At 35.8% G+C, this 21,949-nt stretch overlaps 1 protein-coding gene across 6 annotated transcripts in view; it reads right to left on the bottom strand.

Moving 5' to 3' along the window:
* Positions 1–21,949, bottom strand: part of RALGAPA1 (Ral GTPase activating protein catalytic subunit alpha 1) — a 339,477-nt gene that overhangs the window by 176,922 nt on the left and 140,606 nt on the right. For all 6 annotated transcript variants that reach the window (XM_036751008.1, XM_036751009.1, XM_036751011.1 and 3 more), the window contains 5 exons: positions 16,463–16,615; positions 12,794–12,987; positions 12,553–12,651; positions 12,096–12,251; positions 11,002–11,130 (listed from right to left, as the gene is read on the bottom strand). In XM_036751008.1, coding sequence (XP_036606903.1) covers positions 11,002–11,130; positions 12,096–12,251; positions 12,553–12,651; positions 12,794–12,987; positions 16,463–16,615 — 731 coding nt within the window. The remainder of the gene's footprint in view (positions 1–11,001; positions 11,131–12,095; positions 12,252–12,552; positions 12,652–12,793; positions 12,988–16,462; positions 16,616–21,949) is intronic.

Raw genomic sequence — 21,949 nt, 5'->3', positions numbered from 1 at the left:
AAACTTCCAGCTGTCATTTCATCTTATAATCAAATTCTTTTTTAAAATTTTTTAATATTTTTATCATTTTTAGTTTACAACATTCAGTTCGACAGGTTTTTGGGTGCCAACGTTTCTCTCCCTCCCACTCCTCCCCCCAACCCCAAAGACAGCATATAATCCAATGCAGGTTCTACAGTTACCTTTACACTGAACTTATTTACATAAACAGTCCAGTTGTAATGAAGAATTATAAGCAATGGAATGAATCATGAGAACCGAGAAACAAAACCAAGAAAGAAGGAAAAAGAAAAAAAGAGCAAATAGTTTGACTCCATCTGCATTCAGACTCCCTAATTCTTCCTCTGGATGTGCATAGCATTTTCCATCATGAGCCTTTTGGGGCTGTCTTTGAATCTTGTATTGATGAGAGGAGTAAAGTCGATCAAAGGTAGTGCTTACAGAAATTGTGTATAATGATCTCCTGGTTCTGCTCCCTTCATTCAGCATCAGTTCAAATAAGTCATTCCAGGTTATAATGAAGTCTGTCTGCTCCTCATTTCTTATAGCACAGTAGTATTGCATTACATTCATATACCAAAATTTGTTTAACCATTCCCCGATTGATGGGATCCCCTTGATCTCCAATTCTTTGCTACCACAAAAAGAACTGCTATAAATATTTTGGTATATACGGGTCCCTTTCCCACTTGTATGATTTCTTTGGGATGTAGCTCTAGAAGTGGTATTGCTGGGTCAAAGGGTATGCACAGATTTATAGGCCTTTGGGCATAGCTCCAAATTGCTCTCCAGAATGGCTGGATCAGCTGACAACTCCACCAACTATGTGGCAATGTTCCAATTTTCCCACATCCTCTCCAGCATTTATCAGTTTCCTGTTTTATCATGTTAGCCAATCTGACAGGAGAGAAGTGGTACCTCAGAGTTGTTTTGATTTGCATTTCTCTAATGAAGTGATTTGGAGCATTTTTTCATATGATTATAAATATCTTTAATTTCTTCTGAAAACTGGCTGTTCATATCCTTTGACCGGTATTCCTATAAATTTGGTTCAGTTCACCATATATTTTAGATATGAGGCATTTATCAGAGACACTGGTTGTAAAGATTTTTTTCCCAATTTTCTGCTTCCCTCCTAATCTGTGTTGCATTGGCTTTGTTAATACAAAAACTTCTTAATTTAACATAGTCATAAATTTTGCATGGCTCCCTGTCTCTTGCTGGGCATGAATTCTTCCCTTTCCCATAAATCTGAGAGGCACACTACTCCTTACTCTTCCAAATTGCTTATAGTATCAGCCTTTATTCCTAAATCATGAACCCATTTTGATTTTATTTTGTTATACAGTGTAAAATACTGGTCTATGCCCAGTTTCTGCCATACTATTTTCCAATTTTCCCAGCAGTTTTTGTGAAATAGTTAATTCTTAAACCAGAAGCTGGATTCTCTAGGTTTACCAAAGATTAGATTGCTACAGTGATTGACTATTGTGTCTTGTGTACCTAACCTATTCCACTGATCCACCACCCTTTTTCTTAGCCAGTACCAAGTAGTTTTGATGACTGCTGCCTTATAATACACTTTAATATCTGATATGGCTAGGCTACCTTCCCTAGCATTTGTTTTCATTAATTCCCTTGATATTCTGGACCTTTCGCTCTTCCAGATGAATTTAGTTATTATTTATCCAGCTCTGTAAAATAATATTTTGGTAGTCTGATTGGTATGGCAATGAATAAGTAAATTAATTTAAATAAAATTGTCATTTTTATTGTATAAGCTCGGCCTAACCACAAGCAATTGATGTTTTTCCATTAATTTAGATCTGTCTTTAATTGTGTGAAGTGTTTTGTAATTGTGTTCATATAGGCCTTGGGTTTGTCTTGGCAAGTAGACTCCCAAATATTTTATAGTGTCTACATTAACCTTAAATGGAATTTCTCTTTCTGTCTCTTGCTGTTGGGCCTTGTTAGTAACATATAGGAATGCCAAGGATTTATGTGGGTTTATTTTATATCCTGCAACTTTGCTAAAGATGTTTATTATTTCAATTTCATTATTTACTTGATTCTCAAGGATTCTGTAAGTAAATCATCATATCATCTGGAAAGAGTGATAATTTACTTTCTTCTTTGCCTATTCTAATTCCTTCAATTTTTTTTCTTCTCTTATTGCTACTGCTAACGTTTCTAGTACCAAATTGAATAGTAGGGGTGATAATGGACATCCTTGTTTCACCCCTGATCTTATTGGGAATGCATCTAGCTTATCCCCATTACAAATAATGCTTGTTGATGGTTTTAGGTAGATGCTATTTATAATTTTAAGGAAGGCTCCATTTATTCCTAAGCTTTCTAGTGTTTTTAATAGGAATGGGTGTTGTATTTTGTCAAAGGTTTTTTCTGCATCTATTGAGATGATCATATGGTTTCTGCTAGTTTTGTTGTTGATATGATCAATTATGCTAATAGTTTTCCTAATATGGAACCAGCCTTGCATTCCTGGAATCCTACCTGGTCATGGTGTATTATTCTGGTGATAAGTTGCTGCAATCTTTTTGCTAATATTTTATTTAAAATTTTGGCATCAATATTCATTATGGACATTAGTCTATAATTTTCTTTCTCTGTTTTGACTCTTCCTGGTTTGGGTATTAGTACCACATTTGTGTCATAAAAAGAATTTGGTAGGAATCCTTCCTCACCTATTTTCCCAAATAGTCTATATAGTATGAGAATTAATTGTTATTTAAATGTTTGATATAATTCACTTGTAAAACCATCTAGCCCCAGAGATTTTTTCCTAGAGTGTTCACTGATAACTTGCTCAATTTCTTTTTCTGACACAGGGTTATTTAGGCATTGTACTTCCTCTTCTGTTAACCTGGGCAATTTATATTTTGGTAAATATTCATCCATTTCTCTAAGGTTGTCAAATTTATGGTCATACAACTGGGCAAAATAATTCCTAATTATTGTTTTAATTTCTTCTTCATTGGAGGTGAATTCACCCTTTTCATTTTTGATACTAGTAATTTAGTTTTCTTCTTTTTTAAATCAAACTGATCAAAGGTTTATCAATTTTATTGGTTTTTTCATAAAACCAGCTCTTGGTTTTATTTATTAATTCAATAGTTTTTCTCGATTTCAATTTTATTAATCTCTCCTTTTTATTTCTAATTTGTTATTTAATTGGGATTTTCAATTTGTTCTTTTTCTAGCTTTTTCAGTTGCATGCCCAATTCATTGGTCTCCTTTTTCTCTATTTTATTCATGTAAGCATTTAGAACTGCTTTTGCTGCATCCCATATGTTTTGGTATGTTCTCTCATTATTGTCATTCTCTTGAATGAAGTTATTGTTTCTATTTTTTGTTCTTTGGCCCACTCACTCTTTAGGATTACTTAGTTTTCAATTAATTTTTGGCTTATTTTTCCATGGTTCTTTATTACAAATAATTTTTATTGCATCATGATCTGAAAAGGATGCTTTGACTACTTCTGCCTTTCTGCAGTGCATTGTGAGGCTTTAATGACCTAGTACATGGTCAATTTTTGAGTATGTGCCATTTACCACTGAGAAAAAAGGTATATTCCTTATTATACCCATTCAGTTTTCTCCAGAGGTCTATCGTATCTACCTTTTGTGAAATTCTATTCATCTGCTTAACTTCTTTCTTTTTTATTTTGAGGTGAGATTTATCAAGTTCAGAGAAGGGGAGGTTGAGGTCCCCCACTAGTGTAGTTTTGCTATTTCTTCTGAAACTCCCTTCACTTCTCCTCTAAGAATGTGCATGCTATACCACTTGGTGCATATATGTTAAGTAATGAAATTGCTTCATTGTCTATGGTGCCTTTTAGCAAGATATAGTTTCGTTCCTTATCTCTTTTAATTAGATCTTTGCTTTTGCTTTGTCGGAGATTAGAATTGCTACCCCTGCTTTTTTTTAGCTGCAGCACAGTATATTCTACTCTAGCCTTTTACCTTTTCCCTGTGTGCATCCCTCTGTTTCAAAAGTGTTTCTTGTAAACAACATATTGTAGGATTATGGTTTTTACTCCATTCTGCTACCTGCCTCTGTTTTATGGAAGAGTTCATCTCATTCACATTCACAGTTATGATTACTATGTGTCCTTTTCTCCATCCTATTCCCTCCCCAACCCCGTTTATGCTTTTATTTCTTCTTGCCTTCCACTCCTCAAAAGAGTTTTGCTTTTGACTGCAGTCTTCCTCAATTTACCCTCCCCATTGATTCCCCTCCCTTATCTTACCCTGTTCCCCTTGCTCCTTCTTCCCTCCCTTCTGACCACCTCCCCCTTTTTTTCCCCCTCCTACTGCCTGTAGGACAAGTATGATTTCTGTACTTACCAGAGTATGTTATTCCCTTCTTGAACCAAATCAATGAGAGTAAAGCTCAAATACTGCTCTTCTCCCTCCCTTCTTTCCCTTTACTATGTTTTTGTGCCTCTTCATGTGATATAATTTACCCTTTTCTGCTTCCTCCTTACCTCTTTTCCCAGAACCATCTCTACCCCGTTTACCTTTTTATGTATCTCTTGAATTTTGTATTTGAAGATCAAATTTTTCATTGAGCTCTGGCCTTTTCATTAGGAAGGTCTGGAATTCCCTTATTTCATTGAATGTCCAACTCCTTACCTGAAAAATTATGCTCAGTTTTGCTGAGTAGTTGATACTTGTTGTACTCCAAGCTCCTTTGCCTTTCTGAACATCATATTCCAATTTTTCCTGTCTTTTAATGTAGAAGCTGCAAGATCCCGCATGATCCTGACTGTAGTTCCACCATATTTGAATTGTTTCTTTCTGGCTGCTTGTAGTATTTTCTCCTTGACCTAATAATTCTGGAATTTGGCTATAATATTCCTTGGAGTTTTCAATTTGGGATCTCTTTCAGGGGATGAACAGTGGATTCTTTCGCTGACTATTTTATCCTCTAGTTCTAGCACCTCAGGGCCATTATACTTGAGAATTTCTTGGAAGATACTGTCCAGGCTAGTTTTTTCATCATGGCTTTCTGGTAGACCAATAATTCTTAGACCGTCTCTACTGGATCTATTTTCCAGGTCAGTTGTTTTTTCAATCAGATATTTCATGTTTTCTTCTGTTTTTTTTCATTCTTTAGATTTTGTTTGACTGGTTCTTGATGCCTCATAGAGCAATCAGCTTCAACTTGCTCAATTCTAATTTTTAAGGAATCATTATCTTCATTTTGCTTCTGAGACTCCTTTTCCATTTGGTTGATTTTACTTTTCAGGGCATCATTCTCTTTAATTAGTTTCTGAATCTCCTTAGCCATTTCGCCAATTTTACTTTTTTTAAAGATTTGTTCTCTTCAGTGATTTTTTTTTCCAGTTCTTCTTTTACCTTTCTAATTTGGTTTTTAAAATCCTCCTTGAGTTCTTCCAGGAATGCTTTTTGGGCTTGAGAACAGTTCACATTCCCTTTTGGGGTTTTGCATGTGGGTAGAGTGTCAATGCTGTCCTTGTCTGAATTGGTATTTTGATCTTCCCTGTCTCCATAAAAAGGATCAATAGTCCTCAGTGTTCTGGAGTGCTTCTTCATGTTGGTTTACTTTTCCCTGGCTTTAAAGTGGATTTCTGCTTCTAGGGCTCAGGAGGCTCTGTCCCAGGTTTCTTGTGCTGGGAACTGTGGGCCTAGTTAGCGGTTTTAAGTGTTGTGGCCTCTTGTTTCCTGAGGCGTGGGGGAGGGGTGGTCTGGCTGCTCGAAGTCTCTTCTTCCCTTAAGGCTGCGCTACAGCCTGGTGGTCTCAGCCGGTGTCTGGGCTCGTGTCTGCCACTTCCCCTGGCTGTGAGAAGGCACCTCTGGGTTCCTGGAGTGGACCCTTGCTGCCTCCAATCCTCTGGGCCTCAGGAACTCCCATTCTTTGACTACTGAAGCCCCACTTCTGGCTCCTCTATTTCAGGGCTTCTCTCCAGGCTGTATTATCTGGGTGGGGAAGGGAGGGATGAGAGCCATTTTACCTGGTCATCATGGCTCCCAGAAGTTCAAGAAGGCGAGTTTCAAACCTTTAGACTGTGGGCTGCAAGCCTCAGGAGTATGTGTTCTCGCAGCCCTAGCTGCTGCACTGCTGTCTCCTGTAGTTCCAACAGACTCCCGTCCTAGGCTGAGAGGCCTGGGGATCGCCACCAGTTTTGCACACCCACAGTTCTCCCAGCCTGTATGGCTGGCTGAGTTTCTCAGCTGCTCCCGCTTTGGTGTGGTCTGCTGCAGACCTGCACACAGGGCGCTCTCCTAGCCTACTGATCCATCCTGTCAACCCTGTGGACTCCCCTAGCTTGAAATTTGCCACACTCAGTCTACTAGTGGCTTCTAATTCTATCAAATCTGCTCAGATTTACTTTTTGGCATCTGACAGAATTTGTGACAGAACTCAGGTAAGACACTGTTTTCACGCAGCCTTGCCCTCATAATCAAATTCTTAAAATCCCTTTTCTAATCACCAAATCATGACTGGTCACCTCAATCATTTGTCACTCAGTCACTGTTCCTTATCCTCATCAAAACCTCCAGACCTTCAACTCTTATGATTCTCCCATCCATCGAAATTCTAGTTTCACTTACTTCCCCATCCCAGCCTGGAACCATGGTCAGCCACTTTACAGAAGATCTAGTTAGCACCACAGAATTCATTGTCCCTTGGATTTTCTCCTGCTCCTTATATTTTTATAAGTCTCCATTGCTGGGTTATTCCAACTATCTATTTTACTCCAATTTCTTAGACCTAGAAGACTTTAGGAAATTTTACCTCATTAAGATGACTACGAATTCCTGTTACCCAAGAAAAAATGAGCTTTCATACTTCCCAGTATCTCTTGCTCACATTCGCTTAAAATTTCCAAAGTAATTATTTTAAAATTTTTATACTTTCCTTGGGCCTCCACACCCTCAGTAGATAACCTTGCTCCCTATTTTAAAGATGTAAAAAGTACACCCACTTCACCTCCCTTCTATTTCACAATTTATCTTTTCCCATAATCTCCCTCCTCCTCAGAGAAAATGGTATCCTCTCTTCAAGATGAGGCTAACTCTTCTACCTGTGATTTTTATCCTATTTCCTCCTCTACAACTCTGCTACATGAATTATCCTCTATCATGAATCTTTTAATTTCTCCTTTCTTACTGCCAACAAACTCAAGTTTCTCTACCCTAAAACAATTACACTCTGCTTTTGTCCATTACCAAACTTTTCCAAAAAGCACAATATGTATACTTCCATCCACTAACTACTTAACCCCTGAAACTGTAGTTTCTATCCCCAATCTTGTTCCTGAAACCATCAGTAGTAAAAACCTAATATCCAAATTCAATGACACACTTTTCAGTCCTTAATTTTGTCTTTTTTTTTAAATTTTCTAAATATTTCATTATTTAATATTTTTGGTTTTCACAAGATTTTGAGTTACAAATTTTCTCCCCATTTCTACCCTACCCCCCACTCCAAGATGGCATATATTCTGATTGTCCTCCCTTCTGTCACCTCACTCTCCCCAATCTCCTTTTCCCTTACTTTCTTGTAGGGCAAGATAGATTTCTGTGCCCCATTCCCTGTATATCTTATTTCCCAGCTGCATGCAAAAACAACTTTTTTTTAAAACATCTTCTTTTAAAACTTTGAGTTCCAAATTCTCTCTCCTCTTCCCCCCCACCCTTCCTAAGAAGCCAAGCACTTCAACATAGGCCACACGTGTATCAATATGCAAAACCCTTCCACAATACTCATGTTGTGAAAGACTAACTATATTTTCTCCTTCCTATCCTGTCCCCCTTTATTCAATTTTCTCCCTTGACCCTGTCCCTTTTCAAGTGTTTGCTTTTGATTACCTCCTCCCCCATCTGCCCTCCCATCTATCATCCCCCCTGCCTTTTCTTAACCCCTTACCCCTTCTTTCCAGTGGGGTAAGATTCCCAATTGAGTGTGTATGTTATTCCCTCCTCAAGTCAAATCTGATGAGAGCAAGACTCACTCATTCCCCCTCACCTGCCCCCTCTTCCCTTCCAATGAACTGCTTTTTCTTGCCACTTTTATGTGAGATAATGTACCCCACTCTATCTCTCCCTTTCTCCCTCTCTCAATACATTCCTCTCTCATCTCTTAATTTGATTTTTTTTATATATCATGCGTTCATATTCAACTCACCCTGTGCCCTCTGTGTGTGTGTGTGTGTGTGTGTGCATGCATATTTCCTTCAGCTGCCCTAATACTGAGGTCTCATAAATTACACACATTATTTTTCCATGTACGAATGTAAACAAAACAGTTCAACTTTAGTAAGTCTCTTATGATTTCTCTTTCTTGTTCACCATTTCATGCTTCACTTGATTCTTGTGTTTGAAAGTCAAATTTTCTATTCAGCTCTGGTCTTTTAACTGAGAAAGCTTGAAAGTCTTCTATTTTATTGAAAATCCATATTTTGCCTTGGAGCATTATACTCAGTTTTACTGGGTAGGTGGTTCTTGTTTTTAATCCTAGCTCCTTTGACCTCCAGAATATCATATTCCAAGCCCTTCAATCCCTTAATGTAGAAACTTCTAGACCTTATGTTCAAACTGTTTCTTTCTGGCTGCTTGCAGTATTTTCTCCTTGACCTGGGAACTCTGGAATTAGGTGACAATATTCCTAGGAATTTTCTTTTTGGGATCTTTTTCAAGAGGTGATTGGTGGATTCTTTCAATTTCTATTTTACCCTCTGGCTCTTGAATATCAGGGCAGTTCTCCTTGATCATTTCTTGAAAGATGATATCTAGGCTCTTTTTTTGATCATGACTTTCAGGTAGTCCAATAATTTTTCATTTATCTCTCCTGGATCTATTTTCCAGGTCAGTGCTTTTTCCAATGAGGTATTTCACACTGTCTTCCATTTTTTCATTCCTTTGGTTCTATTTTATGATATCTTGATTTCGCGCAAAGTCGCTAGCTTCTACTTGCTCCAATTTAATTTTTAAGTTAGTATTTTCTTCAGTAGTCTTTTGGAGCTCTTTTGACATTTGTGTTAGTCTATTTTTTAAGGTGTTATTTTCTTCAGTATTTTTTTGGGTCTCCTTTAGCAAGTCATTGACTTGTTTTTCATGGTTTTCTCACATTACTCTCCTTTCTCTTCCCAATTTTTCCTCTACTTCTCTTGCTTGGTTTTCCAAATCCTTTTTGAGCTCTTCCATGGCCTGAGACCAATTCATGTTCTTCCTGGAGGCTTTTGATGTAGCCTCTTTGACTCTGTCAACTTCTTCTGGCTGCATGTTCTTTGTCTTTTTATGACAATGGGCACTACTGATTATTCCCTCATTGAACCTTTCTGAACCTTTGGTTTTGAGGGCAATAAACTATCTTGTTTCTTCTCCTAATAACTTGTTTTTATTCTTTCTACACCTGAAATATGAGTATTCCCCAAAATTGTACTTTTTAAACTGTCTGCTTTGGTAATTTTTTCTATTCCCATAGTTTCATAAGATTTATTTTTATGAAGTAAAACCCATGTGTATGACCTTACCCACTACACACTGAATACACTCATCACACTTCAAGTTACAACTAATTCAAAGATTTTGTAATGGTTCATCCATCTTAAACACTAGAATAATATTAATAACGGAATATTTAAATTTATTCCCCTATGCGAAAGCCTTCCAGGGCTCACCACCATTGATTTACTCACTGAAGTTTCAACTCTCCAGCCTTCTATTTAAGGGCCATCCACAATCTAGCCCCAACCTAGAGTTGCAATTCTTAATTCAAATAGTTCTTGTTACATACTTTACATTGTAGACAAACTGGACTACTCATCACTTCCTAGACATGTCCGGTTCTTTCTTGTTTTGGATCTTTGTTCATGCTAATTTTGCTACCTTAAAAATCCCCCTAAAGCAGGCACAGGATTCAGAAATCCTACCCAATTTTTAAAGCCCACTTCAAATTTATTCTACTCATGAAGTTTTTACTAGTACCCCATTTCAAAATAATGCTTCTAAATGCATAAAATATATGATTACAAATGAAACCAATTATATGGAAATAAAGTTACCAAAATATTTTTATCATAAAAATATTTTATCATGAAGTTATCAAAATATTATCATATATTCCAGGTAAAAAGCACTAATTTCTTATAATAATAATATCATAGTTGGCATATATGATATATATAGCAGTTAAAAGCTTACAAAGTGCTTTCCCTGCTCAACTCTACAATGTTGAACATAATGTTCATGGCAGACACACAGTTCTTCACCCAAAAATAGAATTACAGGATTTTAGGACGACAGATGACAGAATTATAAAGAATCTTAGGTCAAAAAGTTTGATCCTTTCATTTCATACATGAGGAAACTGAAGCCGAGAGATTAAGTGATTTGCCCAAGGGCACAAAACTAATAAAAAGCTTAGAATATAGTAGACATAGAAGGTATAAAAACTGGTCTAAATAGGCATTTAATTCTCCTTTGCTTTTCACTATGGATTGTATTTTGGGAGAAGAGAAGTCATAATTATAGGTTGCCTTATAGTCTTATAAAGCACAGAGTATGTATGACATGTAGCTTTTGTACATATTAAATGGATTTTACTTCTATTTCAACTTACTTCTACACTTCAACTTTTGTTTTCTCATTTAGAACACCTTTATACTTTTTTCTGTGTCTTACCACTGCTTCCTGCCTTCCTTTTCCTCCCAGCTATACTCATCTTTTAACCTTACTCTCTTTACTTCAGCTTCCTTCACCTTTTGCACTTTAGTGCTCACGGTATTGAAAGACTATTTAAATGTATGCTTTACTGGTCTGTTAATCAAGTACAATTTTTCTTTGAAAGTAAGAGCTTCTTAAGTTTTCATTCTGAAGGGAAGTGACCTAAACTTTGAGTTCTAGTGAACTTCAGGTGATAGAAACTCTTTTTATTTGTGGGTTCCAAATAGCTAAAGTTTGGTTAAAGTCTACTGAATTGTAAAGAAAAAAAAATCACCTGAATACTTACATTAAGAAATGCTGAAGAAGCTACTCTACCAGCTGCTACAATAAAATCCATAATAAGCATTGTGGCACCAGGCAAACCAAGTGAAAAAAACTGAGGGGAGCAGTGCTTGATGATTGTATTAACAATATCCTTAGGAGGAAGAATAGGAAAGTGGTATTACATATACATACATATATACGTACACACATTTATTTTCAGTTACTCATTAACGCTTAAAACTAAATAAGCTGAGAAATACAGAAAGAAAAACAATTTCTGTACTTTGTTTTACTAAGTTAGGTCTTTGGAAAACTGAATGAAAACTGAATTTAAATAGTCTTTAACAAGGCTAATTTTAATTTGCCCAAATGAGCAATTCCTGATATTATATGCTTAGAGGAAAGTAGGACCCAAAATCATTATTTCAAATAATCCAGGATGATTCTACCCCTACAGCAAAAAGACTATTTAGAAGTGGGAACATGATATAATAGACTACTTTCTCTAAGACTGTGAAGCACAAAGTCATTTCCTGGTCCCATTTACTTCCATGTACAATTCTAAGTAATAAGTTTAAGTTCTGAAACTCAAAGGAAGCTAGCTACTTTAGAAATCTCAGGTCTTTGCAAAGAGGTCCCATATAAGAAATGTAGGGGAAGTTCTTAACTTGGCAATTACTTCATTACACCTTCAGGTAGGCACTAAAATTAGCTGTTATGGTTGATTTAGTTATTTATATTTATATTTAGTTATTTTATAATAGGGCAAATATACCACAAACTGCAATTTTACTTGCAGCCCAGCAATATTGAGTTAACTTACTTTAGAATTTATTGTAAAATTAAATTTGAGCTTATTGTTGAACCAGTAGATGAATATGCAATGTTCAAAAAGCATTTTTCTTTCCTTTTTTTAGGAACAAGTAATCAACCTTTAATATTTAATGCCCACTAAATATATGTATGGTACTGAATAATAAAAATAAAACTTCTGTGAAATGAATGAATGAAAATGAAGCTCTCTAGAGCTAACTGAAATATTAATTCATAAAAAAAGTAAAGGGAATAAAGGATCAAAGGTAAATGGATGGGATTTCTAAGAAAGCATAAATTTACCTGATCAACATGGAGTAGTCCGCAATGCATTATATTATAGAAGTGTGTTAAAAAGTCTCTATTTGGCGATACATCTTGTCTTCTTTTCATTGTGTTGCAAATAAGTTTATAGGCATGTAACTTGCCTTGCTTATATTTATCAGTCAACATAGTTGCCTACAATTAAAAAGTTAATTTTAAATTTCTAAGAAAAATGGAAAAGGGAGTAAAAGTATTTACCTATTTAGTTGTAACTAAATATTTCTATCTTATGAGTGCCTTTAATTCTAATTGCTTTAACTTATACCAGTTTCTAAATAGTTTTGGCCACATTGCATAGGTAGTACCATCAAAAATAACAAGCTAGAGAAAGAAATGTTATAGAAAAAGAACAGTGAAATAAATATATCTACTTATAAGGTTGAGAGACTTATAATATTGATCTGCTATTTATTTCAAAAGTAAAAACTTAACTTACCTTGAAAAGCCAAGGAGTAAGGATTCTCAGAGGAGGTATTAAAACTGGTGGAGGGGGTGAGGTCATATTATCAGTTGAAATGCCAAGATTATCTCTAATCTGTAATTTTTTAAAAAGGTAAATAATACAACTATAAATTTTTTGCAATTCTGTAGTGCATTATTAATTTCACAAGCAAAGCATCTTTTATTTTTTCCTCTCTGATAAACTCTATCTCACTTTCCCTTTTCCCCTCATTTACCTTGGCTAAATTCTGCCAAAGTTCACACAAGTAATCAAACACTTGAGCATGTATTTCAGGATCCATAATAGTGTTAACATCTCCCAAAATGCCTAGCATTCTTCTCCACATTACAGTAGCAACATCTGCATGCCATCCTGTGAGAGTACCTCCTGCCATCACACTGCAACATTCAGATGGGAACTCACTTGTTTCTAGAAGTTAATACAACAATACTGTAAATAAAATTTCTGTGAATTTCAAGAGGAAAAAACACAACAAAGACAACAAAAGTCAACTATCTTCAAAATAAGTGAAACAATGATCATTGTGATTAGCTGGATTCTGATATACTGATAAATTCTTCATTCAGGCCACTAACTCATCAATGAAATATTTCTATTGAGTACTGAAAGTATCACCTGAAAAAGGAACTTATTCGATGTTTTATGAAACATTATACTCAAATCCTCTTCTACGATGTGGCACAATGTATATAAATTTCTACTTTCAGAAATGATGAAAATTTCATAAATAATCTAAGAATAGATTTGTATGAGTAACAGTTTATACAGTTCATGTATTATTTCTTACTTTTTTCCATTAACTATGAGCTACAATCTTAGGCTATCAGTCTCTTTACATGTGGTTAAATGATCTCTCTATTCTAGAATTAACCTAAAAGTCTAAAAGCACCAAATGACTACAACTCATTGTAGCAACTAGATAAAGCACTAGGCTGGGAATCAGGAAGACATGAATTCAAAAGCAGCCTCAGACACTTATTAGCTTTATGTGACCCTGGGAAAATCACTTAACTTCTGTTTGCCTCAGTTTCACCATAAAAACAGCACTGCAGAATGTCTGGCCTATAGTGTTTATGGCTGTGTGTGTGTGTGTGTGTGTGTGTGTGTGCAGATACATATTTATGAATGTGTATATACAGATGTAAATGGGTACATATATGTATGCATACCCATATGTGTGCATGTTAGCTATTACTATTATACTCATTCTTTGGCTAAGTTTTTAAAAAATATTTAAAAAGAAAAATAATGTATAATTTTAGTACTATAATTGGGTTGTTAATGCATCAGTGGTAATTATGATACAGTTAAGCTTGGAAAAATCTGCAAAAAATGTAAAAACCAGTATACATTTCTATATGCAAGGTGTCCATAAAAATCTTAGTGCAGTTTTAATTGTTAAAGACCATGTAGAATCTTTGAACCAAACTATTTAACAGGCCTGAACATTTTTTTATTTTGATTGAATGTGTTTACAAGGGAATTCTACAACTGTCTTTACTGTCAAAGTTATTCTTCTTTACATGTAACTACAACTACTTCTGGTGCTTACAAACTAAGCAAATGTTCTCTTGTTCTATTTGTTGGAAGTTGGTCAATGACTTAAAAATCACTGACCTTGTACTTTTGAAAAATAAAAAACCTTATACTCTTGGAAAAATTATAATCTGGCCTTTACATACCACATAGTATATAATTATTCTTATTTTTCCTAAGATGTAAATTCTTTCATTTCCAATACAACACATTTTCCCTACTAAGTTCTATTTTTTTTTTGTTTTCTTCCTGTGTTAAAAGTAAATTTTTTTTAAAATGCTGGACTGATGTCTGGACTGATTTAAAATGACATTTAAAATGTCTGGACTGATTACTCAAATAAAACTATCATCAATAATGAGTAATAGATTGATAAAAAATAAGAATATTCCCTTTAAAATCTTTATATACAGCACACTTCTACAATTAACTCTTTGTGGGCTGTATAGTTATTGGATGCTCAGAAGGATGCCCTGCCACCTGGCTTAAGGGGCATGCCCTTACAAACAAAGTATGACTCTCCTTTTCCTTGTATTTTCTCGAATCACTTAAATCTTTAAAGAGTACTCCTCTTCCCCACTAAGGAAGTCAGGGGTAATCTTCAAAATGATCCTATATTGTCATATCACCAGATTAATATTAAAAACAATAAACAGCAGATTCGATGCTGTGACACACTACTGAAGCACACCTATTCTGCAAATATACCACAGAACTGGAAGAAACATTTAAATAGTGGAATAGTTCCTAATGATCATGGCAAATCTCAGAACCACACTTTAATATCCTTAAAAGAAAACTGACAAATAACTCATTTTTTGTAATTAAAAATGAAAAGACAAAGGGTAAAGTGTTAAGATTCTGGATAAAACTACAAACTAGCCTCTTACAGTTCTCTAAAACCATAGATTTCAATTCTGTTGACTCATCATCAACTTTATAAAACTAAGAAAAGATAAAATAATCTAAGTTTTTCTCTCCATTTGAAGTGAAGCTAAAGAATAGGGTGGCAATCAAAGGCTAGATTTTTTTTAAAGGAGAAGCAAGAGGCACAGTGAGATCATGAAGAAGATAATTATGTCCTAGAAAATTGAGAGTTAATTAAATGTTGAGAGTAACTGACTGACCAATACAAGAATTAAGTTTGCTTTTATTTTCTTAGTAGAGCAGGTATATTCCATGACTACAGTGGTCAAGTTCTGTATTACTTGCTGCAATCTTTTCTTTTGTCAGAATTATCCAATATATTCTCAAAAACAATTCTGGCATGTTGACAACAGCACAACTGCCATGAATGTCATGATTAGGGGCAGCTAGGTGGTACAGTGGATAAAGTGCTAGGCCTAGCATTAGGTAGACCTAAGCTCAAATGCAGCCTCTGACACTTCCTCATCTGTAAAATGGGGATAATAGCATTCACCTCCCAGGGTTCTTGTGGATATCAAGAGAGATAATAATTGTAAAGTGCTTAGCACAGTGCCTGGCACATAGTAAATGCTGTGTAATGCTAGTTATTATCATGATGATGATGATACTCTATGTACATATTTAACATATTCTGAAAATTACCTATCTGATTTTTAGCAATAAGAATTTCCAAGACTGTCAGAAATTATTCCACTTTGTTATATTGCTGCATTCCTCTGGAGTTAGGAAAGACCTGGTTTGACCCTAATCTCTGATACTTAATAGTTATGTGGCTAATAGGCTAATCATTTAACCTCTATGAGTCTCCATTTCCTCACCTGCAAACTAGGAAAAACTGGATGTGCAATACCTACCTCACAGTGGAGTTGTGAGAATACTGCATTAAAGCACTTACAAATGTGAGTTACTTTCTTTCTACATTCACTTAGAAATATAAAACCTTTGAGTAAAATTTGATAACATGAAGAATTAAAATCAAGCAAAGGGGAATAATATGACTTTGAGCTTTTCCGTTGAAAACCAGGTAAATAAGCCAACCTTCTCCTAAAGTCTGCTTATAAAGGAAAGCTATCAAATATTTCTAAATGACCACAAAGTATTAGTAAGAATAACTGTACTACATTATTTATTACCTGTATTAGTAAATACCAAAGAAGGATAATTTAATATGCATAAAGAAGGGAATAAAAAAATCAGCAGGAATTTTTTTTAAGTCACAGTTTAAAATAAATGACAAGGCCATTTTTAAAGAGCAAGAAAAGTGTTATGATAAAATTTAACTTTCCTAAAGATTCCAAGACCATTGCAACAACTATAAAATATGTTCTTCAAATGAAAGAACATTATTTTACTAACAGCCTCTTAATTCTAATGCAGGGGAAAAAGAAAAATGGAAAATTTCTAATTTCCAAATAATTGCCTAGATCATCTGGGGTTTGCAAAACAGAGTGCTGGAGCTTCTCGTCCAATTGCAGGTCTTTCTGTTCAATATGTTCTGCACTCAGATTAGCAGGAGATGGCGTCTGTGATCTGGATCCCAGAACAGAATGGATTGGAGAAACACTTCCTGAACCTGCAAATAAAATTTGACAAGGAAACAAATGAACGAACAAGGTTTTAAAGCTCTTAAAGCCTACTACCACTTAAATGAACTGATGCAAAGTGAAATGACAAGAACTGGGAGAACATTACACAATAACAGCAATATTGTATGAAGATCAATTGCAAATAACTTAGTTACTCTGAGCAATACAATGGTCCAAGACAGTTCTGAAGGACTTGGGATGAAAGGTGCTATCTATCTTCAAAGAAAGACTGGTGGAGTCTGAATATAGATTGAAGCATACTTTTTTTTTGTTTTTTTTATTTTTCTTGGGGGGAAGTTTTGTCTGTTTTCTTTCATGGCATGACTTACATGGAAATGTGTTTTGTATGACTATACATGCATAACCTATGTCAAATTGCTGGCATTCTCAATTCAGAGGGAGGGAAGGAAGGAAAGGAGAATTTGGAACTCAAAATTTGAAAAAAAGTATGTTAAAATTGTTCTTATATGTAATTGGGGAAAAATAAAATATTAAAAAAAATTTTTAAAGTGTTTACTATAATTTGGGCACTATGCTAAACAGAGGGGATACATATACCAAAATAAGACACTCTCTGCTTTCAGTTAGATTATATTCTAACAAAGGGATATCATACATGAAGGATAATAGCAACCAGCAAAGGCAATTTTGAACTGGGGGATTACAGGGACATTGTACACATTATCTGATTTATCAGTCAAATAATAACTATGTAATAGAAACTCCTATTATTTTTAAAACTGGGGTGGATCAAATTATGTCATCCATAGGAATGGGAATGAGAAGCTAGGGTGGATATGAAACCTGGGCTTTGTTTCTGGTCTTGCCCCTTAGAGTCAAGCAGAAAACATCTAATATCTCTTATATGTGAGAACCCTTTAAACTCTGAAGACAGCTTTCATGTTTCCCCTAAGCTAAGGAGCAGTACACAAAGTACTGGGCCTAGAGTCAGAAAGATTTGAATTCAAATCTGGCCTCAGAAACTTATTCAGTGTATATTCCTGGGCAAGTCACTTAATCTCTATCTACCTCAGTTTCCTTAGCTATGAAATGGGGATATTAATAGCAGCGATATCCCAGGGTTGTTGTGAGGATCAAATGAGATAACACTTGTAAATGTGCTTAGTACAATGCCTGGCACGTTAGCTTGTCTTCCTTCTGTCTTCCAGAATCAAGGCTGTTTATTGTAATTAATCTGAGTTCAGTTCCGCTGTTTTCAACAGCATTATAGATATTTTATATCTATCTATACATATGGGATTAAGGGAATGACCATTCCTATTAGTGACCAAGGTGGAATAAAAATATAGGTCTTGGGTGTTGATAAGATTAATGAAGTGGGAAGCCAGAAGTTCTTGAAGACGTCACTATGCACAATGAAGTGCCTAAGATAAAGTGGAGACTGCACAGACATTAGGGCGGAGATGAAACTCCCTGAGAAAAGAGGGAGAATGGCCTAAACAGCTGATGACTACAACCAGAATCTGGAACAGACAATGAAATGAACCTCAAGAGAGGCTAAAATAAAGAGATTTAGAACGAAGGGGAGTTTGCTAACATTAAGGGTTGCCAGAGGGAAAAAGGGACTGGGAGATGAAATTGATAGAAACCATGGTAAAATAGGGCCAACATGGATAGAGCCTTTTCTGATTTTGTTAGTTAATAATTTCTCCCTCCTTCAATCAGTCCACAATCATTCCTTAAGTGCTCATTAAGGCACTGGGATTGCATTTATTCATCTGGGCACATGTTTTATTGCCCCCAGTGGAATGCAGATTCTTGGAGGGCAAGGATTGCTTTCTTTTTATTTTTGTATCTTCACTGCCTATATCTGCGCTTGTACATAGTAGGGACTTAATGAATGCTTGCTGAACTGAAATGAGCTTCCATAAAGAGAGGAGAAATAAGTGCTCAACCAAAATAATTACTTTTGTTACAATGAAAGAGTTTTTCAATTAAAAATTCTGGCTCACATAGATCAGCTAGGTGGTGCAGTGGATAGAGCACTGGACCTGGGGTCAGGAAGACCTGATTTACCAGCTGTGTGACCCTGGGCCAACCACTTAACCTGCTGCCTCAGTTTCCTCATCTGTAAAAGAAAGATAATAACAGTACCTATTTCCTAGCATTGTTGTGAGTAAAAGATGAGCTAATATGTGTAAAAGACTTTGCAAACCATATTTTTTCTAGTATTGATTTTGTCCCTAGTTTGTTGTTTTGTTTTTTTTTTGAGGGATCAAGGCAGGGCAATTGGGGTTAAGAGACTTGCCTAAGGTCACACAGCTAGTAAGTGTGTCAAGTGTCTGAGGCCGAATTTGAACTCAGGTCCTCCTGACTCCAGGGCTGGTGCTCTACTCACTGTGCTACCTAGCTGCCACTTGTCCCTAGTCTTAATCATAAGTTACATACAAATGCTCATTTGGCACTTGGATTTAGTTTGGTTATTCTTGTGAGAATAAAATAAATTTCACCTTGAGAGAATTCTCTGTTGAATAACTTTTCCAATAAAATCCAATGACTAACTAAGCATATTTGCTTTAATGTTCTTATAATACACTACTGTATGCATTTCTAATGGTGGGATCTTGAAACTCCCAACGAAATTTCTTAATATACAGAAAAATAGTTATAACAATCCTTGGTCATATAATTTATAAAACCCAAATAATAACAAAATGTGGTGCAGTAGATAGAATGCCAGGACTGAAGTCAGGAAGACTCCTCTTCCTGAGTTCAAATATGGCCTTAGACACTTAGTAGCTGTATGACCCTGGGTGAGTCGCCTAACCCTGTTGCCAAAGTTCCTCATCTGTGAAATGATTTGGAGAAGGAAATGGCAAACCACTCCACTATCTTTGCCAAGAAAACCCCAAATGGAGTCAGACGTGACTGAAATGACTGAGTAACAACAACAGAAAGATAAAAGGGCAAAACCAAAATCCCTAAATCCAATCAGTTCATAAAATGTGGTCTGGGTAACACACAGCACAAAGGATAAACAGATGACCATACAAAAGGAAGAAAAAAGCACAGCTGAGGGCCTAGAAAGAGTATGCCAGATAAGGAATAGATGAAGGAGATGGAAATGTTTAGCTAAAAAGAAGATATGTGAGTGGGGGGAAAATGTGATAGCTACCATCAAGTACTTGAGGATGATTACTTGGAATGGGATTAAATAAATTCTACTTTGGGATGGGGTGAGGGGAGGAGGAAGGTGGTGGAGAGCAGAGACAAAACTAAGTAATGGTAGAAATTATGGACAGGAAACATGATTTTGATACCAACAGTTCATGTGCATATGGACCACTCTGAGAAGATGGATTATTACATGGTCTTTGAGGTCTCTTCCAGCTCTGACATTTGGATTTTAAAACAAAACTATAATGAAGCTGATATACATGCCAGTATATACAATAAGTACTCTTGAACATATACATTTGACAAGTAACTAAGTTATTTAGATATTGCAAATATATTTTACCCAAGGAAAATACTAGATGGAAATATCTATTATCATATTACATAAGCAGTGGGTCCATAACCTCAGGATAGCTGATTTGCCATGAGGACACTGCTACAACAAGTTTGCTTCGTCCCTTCTCCTACCCCACCCCCATCCCCAATTTTGGATTTTAACCTTTAAAGAAGAAGCAAAAGCTACAGGTGTTGAGGGCAGAAAGAGTCTCCATTGATCTTGGAAATTTTGAAAGAAGTTTATGTTTCTATTACAATGGAGTATGTTAGTTATGGTAAGATAACTATTTTTTTAGGCTCAAAATGTAAGGGCAGCTAGGTAGGACAGTGGATAGTACTAGGCCTGGAATCTGGAAGACCATCTTCCTGAGTTCAAATCTGGCCTCAGACACTTCCTAGGCATGTGACCCTGGGCAAGTCACCTAACCCTCTTTGCCTCAATTTCCTCATTTGTAAAATGAACTGGAGAAGGAAATAGCAAATCACTCCAGCATCTATATGTCAAAGAAAACCCCAAATTGGGTCATGAAGAGTCAGACAGTACAGAAAACTCAATAATAACAGCAACAAAAATGAATATGTGTTAGTTTCTTTCTAAATAGAGAAACAAGGACTATACTTATAACTTCATAAATATAGAGAACTCATATGTGAGGAAACGCCTCTTTTCAATCAAAGTCAGCACTTTATCTACAACTTCTTATCTTAGAGTTGTCTAGAGCACTGAGAGATTAAGTGACCTGGACAAGGTCAGTGACATGTCTCAGAGGGGAGATTTGAATTTCAGTTTCAAGACCACCTCTCTATCCAATTACACCAGTTTATCTCTCCATAATAAATGGCTTTTTATCATTTCTCCATATATGCTTTTTGAACCGTTTACACCAAGGACTGAAATTAACACTGAACTAAATTTGAGCTCTTTTTTAACAACTAAAAAGTAAGTAGTTGTAATAGCAATTTAGATTTGAAGATTTTTCCCACCCATTAATAGGCCATGTGACTTGTTCAAGATTTCACAGTTAAGTGACTTAGGACATTGGAGAAAACATAAATTTCCTCAAGAGAGAAGAATGAATAGCGAGCAGATTCGACGTCAGAATAGAGTGACAAGAAAAGAAATGTTCACTACACTACTGAAAGCAGGGGTAGATTTTAGAAGAATAGACGGCACTCCAACTAACGAGCTATACAAAATGTACCTAGATAAGGGACTTAATAACAGACAGAATAGAGAAGTAAGAACTGCCCCTACAAATCCTACAGATCTTGAACCCTTGTATCCAAGTGAGTCACACTTTCAGGGAGACAGGAAATAGGCCGAGCCCCAGCTCAGATTAAAGAAACACACAGACAGGATTACAGACCCCATATTCATCTGACTATATATTGGAAGAATGGATCAAATACTGTAACTAAGGAATTGATAGACACTGGGGCAGAGGCCAGCTTGATATATGGAAACACTGACAAATTTAAGCATGGAACTCCTATTACCATCACAGGACTAGGAGGGATTGAAATATCAGCCAGACAAGTCAAACCGATGATGAAAATTGGACAGTTGCCTAAGAAAGAATATATTGTGGTTATTGTACCCATTCCTGAATACATCACTGGAATAGCTAGATTGAAAGGCATGACTCTGAATTTGCCTGAGGGGAGATATCGATTTGCAGGAAGGAAGATAGGAATTAATAGTTTTAGTAGGAAAAATAAAAATGGACCTAATCACTTTACCTGAACCTTCTAAAGTTAATTACTTTGAAGCAGGATCATGTGCCAGTTGGGCAAGACAAAATTGCCAGTACTATAAAGGAATATGTTGAAGCAGGAGTGTTAGTCTT

This window comes from Trichosurus vulpecula, chromosome 3, assembly GCF_011100635.1.
Source record: "Trichosurus vulpecula isolate mTriVul1 chromosome 3, mTriVul1.pri, whole genome shotgun sequence".
Lineage (NCBI taxonomy): Eukaryota > Metazoa > Chordata > Mammalia > Diprotodontia > Phalangeridae > Trichosurus > Trichosurus vulpecula.
The sequence above is the reverse complement of the archived record's forward strand: the minus strand, read 5'-3'. Positions and strand labels throughout refer to the sequence as shown.